A 19,624-nucleotide genomic window follows, 5' to 3' on the forward strand; every position below is an offset into this window, starting at 1 on the left:
TCTTTATACGTCTCTTGTGGCTTTCAATGCTGTAAGGAAGGAGCAAATCATATGGCAAACTACCGATAAAACCCAGGTGAGTGGTCTCTCAGTTTATGCTTGAGAAAACATGCACAGATAAATTACAGTAGAATGCAAACAAAACTGCAGCAAAACTTAAAGAGGTGTAAGTGTCTAAGATTGGTTGGGCCAATGGAGAGGCCCAAAACAGCTGTTTTGATAACAATTCCAGTGGTAACTTTTCTCAGAGCTAATTTCAAACTTAACCTTCAAATAATCAAATTTAACGTCTGATTTAAAGGGATAGTTCACCCAAAAAATTTACATTCTCTCATCATTTACTCACCCCCATGCCATCCCAAATGTGTATGATTTTCTTTCTTCTGCTGAATGCAAACAAATATTTTTTGTAGAATATCTTAGCTCTGCAGGTCCTTAAAATGCAAGTGAATGGTGATCAGACATTTCAAGCTCCAAAAATAAAATAAAGGCAGCATAAAAGTAATACATACAATTGCAGTGGTTAAATCTATATCTTTAGAAGTGATTTGATAGTGATTTCTTACTAAAAGGTTTCGCTTCCAGCCAGCTCGTTGACAAGGGTGGTTCAAACTGCCTCTCACATGATTCAAGCACATTAGCCTCCTCTGCATTGATATTCAAATGTAGGTACCTTAATAGCAGCTACTTTTTCCACACAAACACATTTTATGCAGCGGTCTAATCGAAGAGCTCGGTCTAAGGCATCTCCTTCACTCACTTATATTCAACAGCTCTCCTTGTTGATCGTTCCAAGATGGCAGAACGCCATATCCAAACCAGCCTAATGATGCATCTATATATGAATATCTATGCTCCTCTAATGTAAACAACACCAAGCAAGCACAGTGTTGTTTACAACAGAGGAGCATACATATTGGTAATACCGTATTTTTTTGGTATTTCACAATTCATTTCTCACATGAACTTGCTTACACGCTTAAATCACACAAGAGGCTGCGTGACCTCGACCCTCTTCAATTTTTTGTAAATAAATTAAATAATTTAATATTGATCTATTTCTTATACCTAGCCTTTCGCTTCAGAAGACATTGATCCATCCACTGAAGTCGAATAAATTACTTTTTTGATGGCTATATGTGCTTTTTGGAGCTTAAAATATTTGGCAACCATTCATTTGCATTTTATAGCCCTACAAAGCTGAAATATTCTTCCAAAAATCTTTGCTTGTGTTCTAATGAAGAATTCTACTGAGAATTGTCATTTTTGGGTGAACTATCCCTTTAAGGGCAGAAAACATACAGCTCACTATACAATGTCCAGCTTACTGATCTCTCATTTTCCCAAAATAACCTTCTAAACCTTGACATGAGGATGTCACACAGGGAGGCAACGATAATACAGTACTATAAATGAGTTCCCCTGAACCAAAACAATGTTAGCTGACTTTTGCATAGTTATTTTGATCTAGCAATACTGCAATTTCTGACTCATGGTATGTTAACAGCCAAGCAGGCAAGAAAGCCAACCAGGATGGAAAGGAATAACATAAATTCCAATAGAGGTTGTAACGCCTTAACACTTTACAGAAGATCACAGGTATTTTAAATGACGTGATTCGCTTCTTTTACATGCTGAGGATGTGATTAACAGCATACCTTACATTCCAGAGATTGAAATAAAACTTTAGAAGGACTTAGCTGCCTTGTAGAGCCAAGCATTTTTCTGCTCATACCAGAAATTTCTGCATGCATTTGACATATTTTCCAGTGGGAAAAACAGCACGGTATCGTTGTAATGAGTTTCCTTTAACACTTCCAAATCTGCTTACTATATGTTTTTCAGAAAAGCTCACCAAAACAATTCCATCTTTAATAAACATACCTTTAGTGGTGGAGCAAAGTACTGTTATGTTGCACAATATAATGTAATGGTTTCCTAGTAATCAAGCTGAACTTTGCACAATTGTATCTGCATATGTAGGATAAACCAGTCAAACTTCATGGCAATTTTTACACACGTTTCAGTGTCACATAGTTACTAGGGAAGCCAACAGCAGATGTGAAAAACAACTCGGAAGTGCAAGTGCTGCAACCCAAGATCGCATAATTGATGCCGACCGAAAATAAACTCTAATGCTGCAAAACAATACGCGCAAAATAACGCCGAGAATAGCGATCAGGTGCAACAGCATGCTGTCATCAAACTGCTACGCACATAGGCGAATACTGATCGCACTTTAATTGTTTACGGACACAAGCGTTTGGGCGCCAGATTTTTGTTTTTACGTTTAACGCAATTTCAAAGCAAGAGAAAAACACCCATTTGATCGCTATCAAAGTCTTACCTGGTCATCTGGCTTGAAACTGAAGCGAAGATATTCTGACGGTCGAAAGGCCTTACTTAGTTCCATCGCATTTCGAAAAGTCGACGAGGTCCATACACTGCAATCCATTTATTTACATGCAGGCAGATATAATTGCATGTTTTGTCCAACCGTCAGCAAGGCTATGTTTGAACTCACCCACAGACACCGCGTGAGCTGCTTAAAACTTAATTTATGGCGAGTATCACAAACTTTCCGTGGCGAAATAGACTTAAACTCAATTCTGGGTGTTGAACATGCACACGCGGACAACTGCGTATGTTTTGTAGCGCTGTCCACAAAAAAAAAAACCGAAGTGGTCAAGAGAAAATAAACAACGCGCGAGCACTTTCCACAGATATCTTTATAATGTCCAGTCAGGCTCAGCTCTCACACGGTTTCTATATCTTTGACTAAATTAGGGGAAAAGTGCCTTCCCAGAAGTTATTCCAATTAGAGTAAATGAAAATACAGAGAGTAAATTCAAGAGACGGTCACTTCCATAACAGTTGCCTCTCCCCACGGACCAAACTTACGTTTTCTTTTCATTTGATGAAGACAGACGTCAGCTTCGGCCATAGAGATTCAAGAGACTTCTTAAACGGTATTTTTTTTAACCAATCAGCGGGGAGGACGATCTCATGGGCGTGTACTTTGATAGACTGATTTGACTTTACACGAATCAAAATGTTCCCAACATAGGCAGTTGTCCAATGAAAGGTTTGATGGTATGCCATTCTACTGTCTATTACGGAATACACAAACAAATACATGGTTAGGCGGACTTCAGCATCTCTTTAGGCTTTTAGGTTATATTTCATTATATTATGTAAGATCTTCATGGTAAGAACGCTACACATTCGAAAAAAGTAAATCCACTGACAATTACAAAAAAAAAAAAAAAAACATTTATTAGAAATAAACCAGGCAAAACATAAGACTAATGAACTATGAGTAAATCTGCGGATACAAGATTAATCCAATGATGTGCGCTTCTTTTAGGTCAATTGTGCCTTTGAATGTAAAACGAAGACGAATTGCAAATGTTTTTATAATGGCGCCATCTATTGGGAGACAACGCAGCGTTTTCGGTTTAATTGAGTATTCCGGGCATATACAAATTACATTTAATCAACAGCATAATAATAATGAGTTTGCTTTTCTTTAAAATAAATTATATATATATATATATATATATATATATATATATATATATATATATATAATCCAGTGAGGCACAATGGAAGTGAATAAGGCCAATATGTAAACGTTAAAATGATCACTGTTTCAAAAGTAAACAACATGCGTGTTAACACGATTTTAGTGTGATAAAATCACTTACTAAACTTTTCTGTGTCAAATATTTGCCAATTTTAGCCAACTTCGTTGCCACGACGATGTAATATCAATCAATACAAATTTTTTTTATTTTTATAAAATCACAAGCGTCATATTTATGCCTTTAAACCCTCTAAAAATTGGCCCCATTCACTTCTATTGTAAGTGCGTCATTGTAACCTTGTTTTTTATTTATTTATTTATTTATATTGTATTTTCTTTAGAAAAGGTGATCAGTGTTATGCCACAAATGCTGTCGATTGAGCTTAACTTGTAATTGAACCCGGAATATTCCTTAAAACGTGGATATTTTAGTTGATAAATCTTATACATATTTCTGTAGTAGGCCTAGGCCTACATTGTATAAAATAAGTAGTTACATTTTCTTCCATTATGTACTTCGTTATTTAGGTGGTACACTTTGAAAGTTAACTGATAAAGTCTATAGATATAGAATAGGCCTATATAGATACTGACTGAAAAACATAGTGGTATTGACAGGTCCAATCTAGAGTGTTTGCTTTTGTTTACGCCATTAAGTTTCGTTGGACTATATAGTTGTGTACAAAACCTGTGAATTAAGATAGATAGTTGAAATGTGTCTATAATAAATCGAATAAACACAACTAATTTAGGTTGCTTGATGAGACCCTTCACAGCTAGTGCATAATCATTTTGCGCCCTAATTTTGACATTTCAACCCAAGGGGTAATGGGGTTAATCTGATAAATGGTCAGTGGGTCAACAGCTTACTAGCAGTCTGATGATTATGTCACTAACCTAAAACTGAATCTGCTGTCTGTAACATACTGGATACGTCGCGTTTAATGACAACATACAAGGATAGCAGGAATGAGAAACGTAATACTTTCAGGTGTGAATTGTTAGTAAATTGTCGTAGCCTATCGAAATACTACTTTTTAACTCAGCCGATTGACACCATCATCTAAATGCTTTTAATATCTCTGCATTTCTTTATAACAGCGCTTCTGTCGGTCATTGCTGTGGTGTCAGGATACGTGGAGGAACTAGATGACAAGTAAGTGATGCCCATTGTAAAGATAAAATACAGTTTATATATAGCCTGTATTTAAAAATAGATAGATAGATAGATAGATAGATAGATAGATAGATAGATAGATAGATAGATAGATCTAGAGTAGTGTCTCCTTGTCTGCATTTTAGATATAGTAGTGTCTCCTTGTCTGCATTTTATTAAAAATGAACTTTTGCAGGTTCAAGGAGAAACGACACGATGAACTCTGGTTGGTTGAGGTGAGAGTAGCATGCAGTGGGGACTAATTTATGCATTGTTATGGCTGTGTGATGTGTTATGCAACTTTATGTGTCAAGCCAGCTGTGTGATATTATGATGTTTTATTTTGCAGTTTTATGCTCCCTGGTGTGCATACTGTCACACATTTGAGCCAATATGGTATGAAGTTGGCGCAGAGCTGAAGAGTCTGGGCTCTCCTATTAATGTTGGCAAGATTGACACCACAGTGCACTCAAGTGGGTTTAATACTAATATCCATAATTGTATATGTTTGAAAGCTTTAATTGCAATGAATGTATTCGTAAAATAAGTGTGGGGTCCCTTTAGGAGATTAAATGGAAGATATATCTCCTGCTGTAGCTTGTTTTGAGATGACAGTATGGTAAGGCCAAGCCAGGCCGTTGCTTAGCAACCAATAGTTAAATGGCAGGATAGGCTTACCTGCTGTGTAATGGGATTAGAGAAGCAAATCTCATGTGTTCATCAGAGTTAGTTCATCGAACTGTATACTGATTTAGTATTGAGCTGAGTGTCTTGTTAACCAGATGACCATATAGCATAAGTTGCCTTTTCAGCAATTAAAAATCCTTTTAGTCACTCGTGTTTCTTGGAATTAGTTTTTTTTTTTTTTTACTGTCCTCTCAGTTTAAATCCTTTTCCTGGGGCTATTTTTAAATTCAGGCATAAGCCTTCTGGGTAAATAAAATTGAGCCCATGCCTTATGTTCCACCCTCCATGAGTGCACTCTGTTATTAATTGGATAGATAGACTAAATGTCTCTGTGTTTAAAAAAATCAAATCATACTAACAAGGCTTAATTGTGATTATCCATTTACTATATATATATATATATATATATATATATATATATATATATATATATATATATATTAGTAAATGGATAAAGTTCTAACATTAAGAAACATTATCACCATTGTGAAATGTTTTTCCATCGATACATTAAAGGAATAGTTCACCCAGAAATGAAAATTCTCTCATAATTTACTCACCCTTGTGCCATCACAGATGTGTATGACTTTCCTCTGCAGATCACAAACAAAGATTTTTAGAAGAAATTTGAAGCTCCAAAAAGCACATAAAGACAGTATTAAAGTGATCCATAAGTCTTCAGTGATTTAATCCATGCCTTCTGAAGCAGTTCAATCGATTTTGGGTGAGAAAAGACCAAAATGTAATATTTTTTTTTACTGTAAACCTTGCCATTTCAATCTTTAGGCACGGTCATGATTTCAAGCTCGATTACATTTCCTTTAGCTTAGTAGATGGCACTAAAGGTGTAATCAAGCTTGAAATCATGATCGCCAAAGAGACTGCAGATGTCAATATTTATTGTGAAAATGTTGTTACATTTTGGTCTGTTCTCATCTGAAATTGGTTGGATCGCTTCAGAACACATGGATTAAATCACTTGAGTCTTACTTTTATGTTGCCTTCATGGACTTTTTGGAGCTTCAAAGTTTTGGTTGCTGTTCACTTGCATTGTGTGGACCTGCAGAGCATGAAATATTCTTCTCTGTGTTCAACAGAGAAGAATAAAGGCATCCACATCTGGGATGGCATAAGGGTGAGTAAATGATGAAAGAATTGTCATTTTGGGGTGAACTATCCCTTTAATACAAAAATAAATAAATAAATGCTTTCTGTGTCTCTTTAGGTATTGCTTCAGAGTTTAATATTCGTGGATATCCAACACTAAAATTGTAAGTGTTTACAGGAGCTCAATTGTTATCACAATAATTATTATACATAATTATACATAATTTTACGTCTCTAAACTATTTGTATGAAACAATTGTTTATGGTGTATTGTGTCTTTGACTCATGAAAAATGGCTACTTTCTCTTTCTATATTTAAAAAAAAGGTTTAAAGGAGAGCTGTCTTTTGACTACAAAGGACCAAGAACAAAGGATGCAATTATTGATTTTGCCAATAGAGTTGCAGGGTAATGCTGGAATTAATATCATTATAATGAATTGCATTTCTTGTGCTCTGCATAGACTTTAGTGTCATTCCAATGCTATTTATAATCTCTACTTGTTATCCCTGTGTCCTTTCTGTTGAAACTAGACCTGTGGTAAGACCACTCTCTAGTGTTCAGTTGTTCCAGCATGTTATGAGTCGTCATGATCTTATCTTTGTTTACATTGGAGGGGAGTCGCCCCTTAAGGTAAGCATAATGTAAAATGAATGTGAATAAATAAATGTAATTTCTATGTACAATTAATAAATTAATTATGATGGAATATGCATGCAATACATTTGAAATTAAACTAAATCAGTTTTCATTGTCATACTCCATTTCAGGAGCAATACTTTAAAGCTGCAGCTGAGTATATTGTCCACACATATTTCTTCACTGCCTCTAAAGAAATTCTTCCAAAAGTAAGATTTCCTTTTTCTTTGGAAAACAATCTCAGATTAAGTACTTGTTTGAATATAAACAGTTCAATCTCATCAATTCTTGTCATCATAGGCAGTGACTCTGAAGGAAATTCCTGTTGTTTCTGTGTTCAAAGATGGGACGTACTACCTGTACAATGGTAAGATTTCCTGCAGTAAGCAGCAAAAAGTCTCTCAGCGTCTCAGCTCCAGGCTGTTTCCTCTCATTGCTTCTTGAAGGGTGCCATTCCACTGGGGCACAGATGGGAGTTGGTAGTGAAATGCCAGAGCATCAAGGCAGAGTGTCACTAGGAAAGGGCACCAATAATGGGCATTAGAGTGGCGTGAAGAACGATGCAGCACCCTCAGAACGAACACTAGCCCACAATAGCCATTTATCCTCAGGGTGTTGATCTGCTGAACTTCCCCATTGTTGAAGAAGGTTTTATGGAGCCAGTAGCTTAGCAAAAAGGGATCAGCACACTGAACCTGGACCTGGAATACTGCACTGGCAGATGAGTCCTCCACAATATGAATAGTTAGCACATCCATGAAGCCAAGTTAAAAGACAAGGGGTAGAATGTGGAGGCTCAAACAGGTATTATGTATATCTTTTAGATCATCTGAAAAGAAATATAGAGTATATTAGAATTTTAGAATGAAAATGGTTGATCTGTTTGTTGTTTGAGCATAGATAGTGTTATATTATGACCCAGTATTACAGCTCACTCTTGTCGTAGCATTGCAATGAAATTCAGACAATCATCCAGTACTTTGTGGGAATTTGCAATAAACTGTTTATCATGTTCAAATGTATTTAGAAATATTTGTATAATGTGTTTAACTTATACAATATGAAAATATTTTCTATTGAATATATGTAAAGTATGTGATACACAGTTGTCACAGAAAGTATGTCAAAATCAAGCTGGCAGTGGCCCACTGTTAAGAAGTTTATGAATTACTTACCTGACATTATTTGCTTAATTAAACGGTTATTTTCCATAACAGAGATCAGATGACAATCATTCTAGTACTGACTGAAAAACAAACATCACAATATTCTTTTTTTTAGCAAAGATTACTGTGAAACAGGAAAAGTCACTTGAGCACTTAGGACACATTATAGCTGGAATATAGTTTTCTACATAAACCTCTAGGTAAGTACTAGGTAGGTGTACAAGTTCTTACCCAAAGTTTTGCATAGGTTTTTGCGTGTACAGTATGTAAGAGTCTAGAGAAAATTGCTTTGAAGACATAAAAATGTGTCCTTACCTTACTTTTCCAAACGATGAGAATACAGAGACTGTCCTGTCATTTGGCTTATTTAGTCTAAGCTATCATCCAAAACACTCCCTTTAAGTCAATATATTCAGTGTGTGCATGTGAGATATTTTGCATAACTGAATGCATAGTCAGTTAACAGAAACAGCTTGTCTGGTAATAAAATTTGTGATAATTTGTTTTATATGAAAATGTATAAAACAGTTCTAAGTACTTTGCATATGATGTAGCTTTATGACACCTTCATGATTCACATTTAAAAAAGTATAACCCATCCTTTCTTATCTTTATATAGAATTTAATGATGGCGATCTGTCTTCCTGGGTAAATCGAGAGCGTTTCCTCTCATACTTCCAAATTGATAGCTACAGTCTCTACCAGATGGGGGAACTAAGTAAGCTTTTTTTTTTTTATTTATCAAAATGAGCAGCCCCATTTTATATCAGGCATCTTTAACTACTACTGTATGTACTACCAATAAAATATATACAATGCAATGTATTTATTGTGTAACTATATGTTGTTTCGCAAAATTCTCAAAAGATTCACATTTGCTGCTGAGGTTAAATTACGGGTAGGTTTTGGGGTAGTGTTATAATTTAGATAAGATTAGGCATAGGGTTTAGGTTAAGGATTTGAGGTAAAGTTTACAATGTAACTATAGATGTAATTAAATCTAGGTATTTTAAAGGTTTAGTTCTCCCAAAAATGAAAATGCCATCCTAGATGTGTATAACTTTCTTTCTTCAGCTGAACACAAATTCAGATTTGTAGAAGCATATTTAAGATCTGCAGGGCAATACAATGCAAGTGAATGGTGACCAGAACTCTAAAAGCTCCAAAAAGTAGATAAAGTCAGCATAAACGTAATCCATAAGACTCCAGTGGTTTGATGTCTTCTGAAGCGATTCAGTTGGTTTTGTAAGAGAAAAGACCAAAATATAACTCCTTTTTCTCTATAAATCTTGACATCAGCAGTCTCCTTGTAGATAATGATTTCAAGCTTGATTACACTTCCTAGTGCTTGACGGCACTAGATGGCGCTATGGGAAGTGTAATGGAGCTTGAAATTATTATCACCTTTATGGGCATTTTTGAGCTTCAAAGTTTTGGTCACCATTCACTTGCATTGTGTGGACATACAGAGCTAAGGTAGTCTTCTAAAAATCGAAAGAAAGTCACACATCTGGGATGATATGGGTGAGTAAATTATTTTTTTCATTTTCGGGTGATCTATCACTTTAAATGTAAGTATAATGCAGTAAAATGTACGCAGATAATAAGTACATTGTATCAAATGCTTAAGCACATAGTAATTAAAGACACCTAATATAAAGTGGGTCCACATAAGTTAACTTTTTTTTCATTTATTTGTCCTTAAACCCATCAATTAACACACAGCATTGTCATTAATTAACACAATTTTCATGATAGCTATCTTTCTGCCACTAGGTGATACTTGACATTTAAGATCTGACATTCACCCAAGACATATATGTGTGAAAATTACGCTTTGAAAGATTTTGTTTGTGAACATTTTGCATACATGCATAGTCTGTTGTATAGCTTAAGTATTTAACATTTGTCACACTTCCCTCACAGGTAAACTCGTGGCATTGGCAGTAGTAGATGAGAAGAATCCTTCAGAAGAAAGCATTCGGTGAGAGACTATTTATAGTCTTTAATTTGCATAAAAGACCTAAAACCCATTTTTACACCAAAACTAAAAATGCATTCCTTCTAGTTACAAAACTCTGATGGAAAGGCTGGCTACAGAATACAGAGATCATTACAAAAAGTAAGTAGCAAATAAACTAGAGAAGCATGAAAAGAAAGCACCAGATGTGATTTTATCATTGTTTTCTTGCTCTTACTTTACTATAAGGCAATCGATAATGAAAATGTGCTTTATTCAACAGTGAATACCAATTTGGTTATATGGATGGTAATGACTATATCAACGGTTTAATCATGGGGTGAGTTATGGGCCACTTCAGGTTACACAACAACCTTCAGGGTGTACAATGTGCAAGAGCCATATTCAAAGCAAATTACATGATGATGAATATAAAAAAGCAGATATACTAAAGAGAAGTTTGATCTCTTTGTCTAACTATCATGGTGTATGCTCGATGATCATTTGCTTTTGTTTCTTCTCCATAGAGAAGTTGTGATGCCCTCCGTTATTGTGTTGAATTTGTCCATTGATGGATACTTTCTACCACAAAGTAAGATTGAGACCATTGAGGATTTACTTTATTTCCTCAACAGTGTTCAGGATGGAAGAGAAAAGGTATGAGAAGTGGGAAGACTTTTCTCTGTTCTCTTTCATATATCTTTTTATTTCTACTTCTCTTTTCTGGTAACATTTTCTTTACCCCAAACAGTTACTCGGAGGCAATGGATTATTGCAGCACACCAAGAGACTTTATTATAAAGCAAAGGATACTGTAGTGGTAAGACTGACGCACAATCGTTATGGGTAGATTCACTCTTAAATATTTTTTCCCCAAATATTTACTAACATAACAAGCACAGATCATTGAAACCAAAATGCAGCTGATCACATCCTCATCAAATATTTACTTACAGCTAATATTTAGGTCACTGTTGTCTGTTGTCCTGGTAACTAATACAAATCTCTCTGATCGCAGTCGATGTTCCAGACAGCCCCAGTCTTCTCCTCTTTTCTGTTTGGATTGCCAGTGGGTATAGTTGTAATGGTTATCTGGGGTACGTGCACTGCTGTACCAGCTGATGATGAGACACCAGAGGAAGGTGCTCTGTTGGCCACAGGCAGTACTTCTGCAGATGCAGATGGGAAGAAGGAAATAGAATTGCAGCCTAACAGCAGAGAGAAGACCTCAGAAGAAAAGAAACAGGATTAACATGGACTGTTAACTTATGCTCAAATAACCTGGGCGAACCAAATTTGCTTTGTTTGGCATCCATCAGTTAAAACAAGTCTAAATCTTTGAAATCAAATAAATATAATACACGTTTTCTAGTTGTGTTCATAAAGCCTACATATTATTTTTTCATAGTAACTTTTGTTAGAGCTCTCAGTTTATTGCAGTTTTTTTTTTTCTCATTAAATGATTATTCCAGGTTCAATACAAGTTAATCTCAATTGACAACATTTGTGGCATAATGTTGATTACCACAAAAATGTTTTTGACTCGTCCATCCTTTTCTTAAAAAAATACATTTTATAAATAAAAAAATCAAGTTTACTGTGAGGCACTTACAATGGAAGTGAATGGGGACAATGTTTGGAGGGTATAAAGGCAGAAATGTGAAGCATTAATTACATAAATTATTCTGTTAAAACTTGCAAATTGTTGAAATTGTCATTTTTACAGTCTGTAGGGTTCGTTGACATTACATTGTCATGGCAACAAAGTTGTGAAATTGGCTAAAACCTTACACAGAAAAGGTTAATATAAAATCATGTAACACACATATCGTTTATGTCTTGTGGATATACTTTTAAAAGTTCAATATTATGTTACAAATGTTGACGATTGAGTCTAACTTGCATTTACACGGAATATTCCTTTAAGGCCAAGTACCAAAAAAGCACAAAGGACACTTATCACTATCCTGACCGTGACCTGTGTGTATTCTGTGTATTTAATATCTTTAGGTTACTAATTAAAACTGCATAAATATATTCTGACCTGTGTTTAAAATAAATAAAATTAGGAATATAAAATGTACTTGAAATTATTATGCCAATTTTATTTACTTTATTAGCGACAATTCGTAATCAAACCTGAAAACCTAAAACATCTGAAAACGAAACCATTTTACGTGGTATTAAGGCGCCATCTGTCGAGAACATTCAACCACTAATACTGAAAGTGATCGTTTTTACTACATAACTTGGAAGATGGAAAAAGTGACCTGCATTAGACATAACATATAGAGACAGTTCTGTGAAGGGAACTCTGCTTGCGAATTTTGATGGAAGGCAATACAAAAACTGAAGGGGAAAAGGTAGAAGTTTAACGTATAGTGACCGCGCAAAAACCGTATGGACTACTCTTAGAGACTTCCTGTTCATATTTGTACCTACTTAAAATCAACAGAGATCCAAAAAGATCCCTATTCGGACAAACATCTCATCAGTCGGTGAGTTGCCTTCACCTTAGAAAGTGGATTAGTGGATTATCTCGCCTTCCGTGTTACAAAACGAAGGCGTTAACAGTCACTTCATGATGTGCTATAAACAGCGATGGAAAATAACTACCCCCAAATACTGCAAGTTTTTTTTTCTTTTGGAAAACTGAACCACTAAACCAGAGGGAAACAGAACACGAAAACTGGAATTATTGACTTTGTTTCAGGTACCGAAAACGGAAGTTGCTTTGACATATTTAACTCTGCACTGATGATGGATTATTTCCGTTGACGTTTTCGTAATGGTACGCGTGTTCTAGTTATTGTGGATGGATTTAATTATTAGTGAGCCCGAAAATATTTTTATTATTATTATTTAAATAATACAAGAATGTACAAATGAATCCGAGAGAATGCGCTGTGCACGGCTGTTAAAAGACACTCATTTCCGTTGAGGTATAACATATTGCTTTCTCCAAACACTCAAAAGGGCAATAAATTGAAATGCAAGAAAACACAAACACCCTCCAACATCTCCTACATTTATTAAGTAGTCGAGTCTCTAACTCGAATCCTCTAACTTGTAGAGTAAGGCAAATCTGTTTACATTCATCATGAAAATGTGTACTCTTAAGACATTTGAAGCATAATTTCTCAAAGAAATATGAACACTTCTTTCTGGCTACATAAACACGGCCATATACACTCGAGGAAGAAGTCTAAAATGGAAAAATATCTGCTGCCCTACATGTGTGTACAAGTTTGACTTATAACATCTTTGTGGAGGCTGTGGAGGAGCTTTCTAGACAGAAAAAGAAAAAAGAAAGAAATCCACATCTGTTTCTTGGATCATGGCTATGGAGTGCCTACAGAGGTTGGTGGCTCTGCTCTGCCTCTTGGCTGCACAACTGGCTTTCTATGGAATTTCATCTGCCTCAGTCAGGAATGTGTCTTTGAATGAGGGGACAGAACAAATTGAACGTAAAATAGGCAACATAACCATGTCCGCACACCTTCACCCCAAATTATACTTTGATCAGACACAGCTGCATTTGATGAAAAAGAGGGCCATCACCACACACAGACACATTTTTAAAGTTATCCGAAATGCTGTTTCTACCATGTTGTCCAATGCTGCCATTTACCAGCCACCAGTAAACCATGAGGACTTTGGTAAGAAATGGAATGAGATTTACGGCAACAACTTGCCCCCTCTTGCACTATACTGTTTGCTTCAGCCTGAGGATGCTGCTGCCTCTCAGTTTTTGATTGAGTACATGGACCGAATGGTGGAGTATCCGGACTGGATGGTGTCTAGTGCCCCAAATGATGAGGTACCGATGGCTCACTCCCTCACTGGGTTTGCCACAGCATATGATTTCATTTACACATTTCTTGACACACAGAGACAATTACGATATCTCAAGAAAATACGGTCAGTTACAGAGGAGATTTTTGAGCTGTCCAAGCACAGAGGGTGGGGAAAGCAGTTTTTACAGAACCACCAGACAACTAATATATTAGCCATCCTCATTGGAGCTCTTGTGGCAGGGGAGCATAATGACCCTGAAACCATGATATGGAAGCAAGTAGCTGTAAACTACATGGAAAAGACCATGTTCCTCCTCAACCACATTGTTGATGGCTCCCTTGATGAAGGTGTTGCATATGGCAGCTACACAGCAAAATCCATTACTCAATATGTTTACTTAGCATTGCGGCATTTTCAGATAGACAACACACACATCAACTGGCTGAGAGCTCACTTCATGTTTTACTATGCTACTTTGCTTCCTGGATTTCAAAGAACTGTCGGCATTGCAGACTCTAACTACAACTGGTTCTATGGGCCAGAGAGTCAACTTGTTTTTTTGGATGCCTATGTGCTCCGAAATGGCTCTGGGAACTGGTTGGCACAGCAGATTAGGAGACATCGTCCTAAAGATGGACCCATGATGCAATCAGCAGCCCAGCGCTGGGCTACTTTACATACAGAGTACATATGGTATGATTCTGAGTTACTTGCACAGCCTCCACCTGACTTCAACAAAGCAAACATGCACATTTTCTCCAACTGGGGTGTGGTGACATATGGGGCAGGGTTACCTCGAGCACAAGGAAACACATTTGTCTCCTTTAAATCAGGAAAATTAGGAGGGCGAGCTGTGTATGATATTGTCCATGCTCAGCCTTACTCGTGGGTGGAAGGCTGGGCAAACTTTAACCCAGGCCACGAGCATCCTGATCAGAACTCCTTCACATTTGCTCCAAATGGACAGGTTTTTGTCGCTGACGCCTTGTATGGTCCTAAATACAGCTATCTTAACAATGTACTAGTGTTTGCCCCCTCTCCCAACAGCCAGTGTAATCAACCATGGGAGGGGCAGTTGGGGGAATGTTCCAAGTGGCTGCGATGGGGAGAAAAGGAAGTTGGAGGCACTGCCGGGGAGGTCATTGATGCCTCATTTCATGAGGACATGTTGTTTGTGAGTGGAGAGTCTGTGTCAGCCTATTCATCTGCCATGAAGCTAAAGAGTGTGTATCGGGCCCTGGTGCTTCTTAACTCTCAAACGTTACTGGTGTTAGACCATGTCGAGAAACAAGCACACTCCCCTCTCAATTCTTTCAGTGCATTTTTTCACAATCTTGACATCGACTTCAGGTATGTTCCTCACAGATCTTTTGAAAAGTACAATGGAGTGTTGATGGATGTGTGGGATGCCCATTACAAAATGTTTTGGTTCAACACGCAAGGATCAAGCCCAGATGCCAGTATACAAGAGGCAGAGCAGACAGCAGAATTCAAGAAGAGATGGACGCAGTTCATAAACGTGACCTTTCCCATGGAGAGCCCTGTCACCAGAGTGGCTTACCTGATGCATGGCCCATATGTCAAGGTTTCAGACTGTAGATTCACTGACGACAGTAAAAATGGAGTAAGGCTATCATTGATCTTAAATGACACAGAGACAATTGTGTCAGTCGCAACAAACTATAAGGATATTGAGGCTAGATACAGCTACTTGGGCTTTGCAGGCTTTGCTAAAGCAGAGGACAAACACAGAATAGTCCAGTTTGGCCAGGGTATTCAAACTTTGCCAGGTCAAGTCACAAAAGATTTAGTATTTGACTTTGGATTGCTGGTTAATATCTCAGCAATACTAACTCTATGTTCTGCCTTGGCTTTCATGATAAGAAAAAGAAAGCTTCATGTGTCTTTCAATATGCTCATCCATTGCACTCTGATCTGTGTGCTGTTCTTATGGGTAACTGAACTTTTGTCAATATTGTATGGTTGCAAACAGCTCCTGTGTGATGTTAAACAGAGAGACCACAGCGTAGATGATGACACTATTGTCTCTGGGGAGAGCCTGACCATACTCCCTGTCATCACCATCACATCCATTCCAGGCTCAGGCGCTGAGATCCTTCAGCCCCTTTTTGATAACAGCTCTGACTTTGTCTACCTCAGAATCCCTTCCACTTACCTGCGATTCCCTGTGTCCCCATTAGTCTCTCTGGTGGACTCTTGCGAGTGGTCCAGAGCAGATGCAAAGAGTGGACGATTTGGCATCATTCAAGGATGGTTCCATTCTATAGTCCACAATGTGAAGCTGCACCTGCAGAACATTGAGTTGCACAAAAGCAGTGATGAGTCAAGGAATAAAATCAGAGAAAAAAGTGAGCGGAGAAAAAGAAGGATGCTGCTTTCAGAGCAAACAAGAACTGGTGGCAGCAGGGTTGCCCACTTAGGATACATACAGGAGCTGAGGCAGCACCTGGTCAAGTACCCAAATGCCCGACCGGTGATGAGCATGGGCAGTGGCGGATGGTTTTTAAAGCTGCCGTTTCTTCAAGAGGTCATTGGTCGCTCTCTTCGCTCAGTTCATGTTGTCAGAGACCCACGTGCATGGATTTATCTAATGCTATACAGCAGCAAGCCAAGCCTGTACTTGCGTAAGAATATTAAAAGGCAAATAGGCAACATTTTCAAAAAGAACAGTGATGGTGTGGACCAAGGGTGTGCTGCAGTGGACCCAGAGTTTCTTTCTTTAAAAAATATCCTCTCTCAGCCAGATCCAAATCCTTTGCAGCTGCTTGCACAGTTATGGCTTGCACACAATTCTGCTGGAGTCAGAGTGAGCAAAAGTCTCCCTACACACACTTACCTTATAGTCAAATTTGAGGATATTGTTTATTTTCCTAAAGAGACAGCAGAAAGGATACACAACTTTCTTGGGATACCTCTTTCACCAGCTGCCTTAAACCAACTGGTATTTGCTACATCTACTAATCTGTATAATCTAATATATGAAGGAGATATATCGCCAGCCAAAATCAATATGTGGGAAGAGAATATGGTTTCTGATGAGATTAAAGACATTGAGGATACATGTTGGCCTGCTATGGAGAAGCTGGGTTATAAAAGACATACAGGTAGTCACTCTTTTTTGTAAATCAATGTCAGCGTTTTTATTCATTTCTCATAATGTGCCTATAGATTGTAATATGTATTAGTCTGTCTTTGCTAACAATTCACAAGAAAAGATTCACCATAAGATTTACAAAGATTAGACCAATTATGCTTTGATTCCAGTAAATTAATCATATAATATATAATGTTTACATTTTAAAATGTCATAGACAAAACTATGAGTCAAGAATTTAGTAAATGTGCTAAAGAACAAGGAGTGGTCACTCCCTGTTGACATTAAGAAACATCTGCAAATCCTGGACCTTAAAAGCCTATGTTCTGACTGGAGGACAAAATTATGAAGTATTTCCCACCAGATGGGCTGCCATCAGCTTTTTTCAGTTCTGTTATGAGACGTTTTGTTATTGATTGTATTATGGTATTGTGATTGCACACTAGAATGTGCTAAATAGTTATTTATCCACCAAGAGGTCGTATTATTTGCAATTTAAAGAGTAATGTGAAAATAACCAAACACCCCTCAAAAATAATTCAAAGATAGATGATCAGGAAAATAGCTCAGTTGTGTCCAGTTTTAGTGAAACTCTGTTTCACCTGCACTTCTAAGCAAATTACTATGACCAATAATGTGAGGTGGAATAGTTCATGTGTAAAAATGTGCTAGATGTACATTATGTGATTGTATCAAAGCACTTATAGGGATAGTTCACCAAAAAAATTACAATTCTCTCATCATTTACATTTCATCCCAACAATTTGAAGCACCAAAAAGCACATAGAGGCAGCATAAAAGTAATCCATAAAATTTCAGTTATTACATCTATGTCTTCAGAAGTAATATGATAAATTGTTTTATTATAAATTCTCCTCCTGGCCCATTAGGTGGCGATATGCATTAGGTGGCGATATGCATGAAGAATGCGAATCACCACGGGCAGGACCTGGGTAGCTCCAGCCAGGTTTCCAAAACAACCAAATTGGCCTGGTTGCTAGGGAGGGTAGGATCACATGGAGTAATCTCCTCATGGTCGCTAAAATGTGGTTTGCTCTCGGTGGGGCGCGTGGTGAGTTGTGTGTTAATGTTGCGGAGAGTAGCGTGAAGCTTCCACATGCACTATGTCTCCGTGGAAATGCGCTCAACAAGCCACGTGATAAGATGTGAGGATTGACGTCTCAGACATGGAGGCAACTGAGATTCGTTCTCTGCCACCCAGATTGAGGCGAGTCACTACGCCACAACGAGGAATTTCCAATTCCAAATTGGGGAGAAAAAAAAAGAATGCAAATCACCAAAAACAAAAGATCAATGTGAAAGTGGAGATTGGTAGTAAAAAAATATTTAAATATTGACTGTTTATCACCCACACCTATTATATCACTTCTAAAGATATGGATTAAACCACTGGAGTAATATGGATTACTTTTATGCTGCCTTTATGTGGTTTTGGAGCTTCAAATTGTTGGTACCCATTCACTTGCATTGTAAGGACCTACAGAGCTGAGAGATTCTTCTAAAAATCTTTGTTTGTGTTCAGCAGAAGACAGAAAGTCAAACACATCTGGGATGGCACGAGGGTGTGTTAACGATGAGAGAATTTTCATTTTTTGGGTAAACTATTCCTTTCAGTGACTGAAAGTAAAATAATTTGTCTTGTGTTTTTTTTATGTGGATGATTTGTTTTTCTCTTGTTTCTTTTTTTGGATAACTAAATGTATCTTTATGTAAAATATATGACAAGCATTGACTATATTTTACTTGTCTTAAATTGTATCCTTTTTCTCATGTAATCATACATGGAACATTTCACAACCCAAATAAGTAAAATCACAAAACATCACATTTCTCATCTTAATGGGGAACTATATTAATGCAGACTGAATAGACTACTAATGTGAAATGTTTTCGAAGCCACAACGCAAATGGATTTTCCATGGCACCACATGAATATGGAGTGTAATCATCACTGTGGGATAACTGAAATGAAAGAAAATAAAAGACAATTTATGTAATATTAATGCATTTGCAAAGGCTGCTTTGTGTGTGTGTGTGAAGTTATTTTCAGAGTTTTGGACTAAACTCAACCAATTCTTCAAAGAATAGAAAATCTACGTGGAGAATATTAAGTTACACTACATGGCCAAACAAAAAAACATGCATACACTAGTATTTCATTGGATCACCTTTAGCTTTGATTACAGTGTGAATTTGTTATGGCATTGCTTCGACAACCTTATGCAGTCCAGAGTTACATTAATTTTTGTCCGAGTATTGTATTGATGACGGGAGAGTCGAACCAATCCGTAAAGTCTACTCAACACATTCCAAAAACTTTCAATGGGGTTACTGTCAGGACTCTTTGGTGGCCAATTCATGTGAGAAAATTATTCATCATGCTCCCTAAA

The 19,624-nt window shown here is 37.1% G+C and overlaps 2 protein-coding genes across 2 annotated transcripts; both read left to right on the forward strand.

Annotated features, from left to right (window-relative positions):
* The first annotated feature begins 4,461 nt into the window (after nt 1–4,461).
* tmx3a (thioredoxin related transmembrane protein 3a) lies at nt 4,462–11,919 on the forward strand. Its single transcript, XM_052125176.1, has 16 exons — nt 4,462–4,577; nt 4,688–4,742; nt 4,939–4,978; nt 5,092–5,215; nt 6,655–6,700; nt 6,863–6,943; nt 7,069–7,168; nt 7,306–7,383; nt 7,475–7,541; nt 8,960–9,058; nt 10,267–10,324; nt 10,409–10,462; nt 10,584–10,640; nt 10,828–10,957; nt 11,052–11,120; nt 11,319–11,919. Exons 1-16 carry the CDS (start codon nt 4,556–4,558, stop codon nt 11,550–11,552), a joined length of 1,314 nt encoding a protein of 437 aa, XP_051981136.1. The 5' UTR covers nt 4,462–4,555; the 3' UTR covers nt 11,553–11,919.
* A 586-nt stretch (nt 11,920–12,505) lies between these two features.
* dsela (dermatan sulfate epimerase like a) lies at nt 12,506–19,341 on the forward strand. The gene has a single exon (XM_052125175.1). It carries the CDS (start codon nt 13,638–13,640, stop codon nt 17,241–17,243), a length of 3,606 nt encoding a protein of 1,201 aa, XP_051981135.1. The 5' UTR covers nt 12,506–13,637; the 3' UTR covers nt 17,244–19,341.
* Nucleotides 19,342–19,624: the final 283 nt, after the last annotated feature.

This window comes from Xyrauchen texanus, unplaced genomic scaffold (assembly GCF_025860055.1).
Source record: "Xyrauchen texanus isolate HMW12.3.18 unplaced genomic scaffold, RBS_HiC_50CHRs HiC_scaffold_682, whole genome shotgun sequence".
Lineage (NCBI taxonomy): Eukaryota > Metazoa > Chordata > Actinopteri > Cypriniformes > Catostomidae > Xyrauchen > Xyrauchen texanus.

Bases quoted from the DNA above. Each gene is read 5' to 3' on its own strand.
- tmx3a (XM_052125176.1), top strand. From the start codon at position 4,556: ATGAGAAACGTAATACTTTCAG. The intron at 9,059-10,266 runs GTAAGCTTTTTT...CTTCCCTCACAG, and splicing joins CTACCAGATGGGGGAACTAA to GTAAACTCGTGGCATTGGCA. The intron at 10,325-10,408 runs GTGAGAGACTAT...CATTCCTTCTAG, and splicing joins CCTTCAGAAGAAAGCATTCG to TTACAAAACTCTGATGGAAA.
- dsela (XM_052125175.1), top strand. From the start codon at position 13,638: ATGGCTATGGAGTGCCTACAGAGGTTGGTGGCTCTGCTCTGCCTCTTG.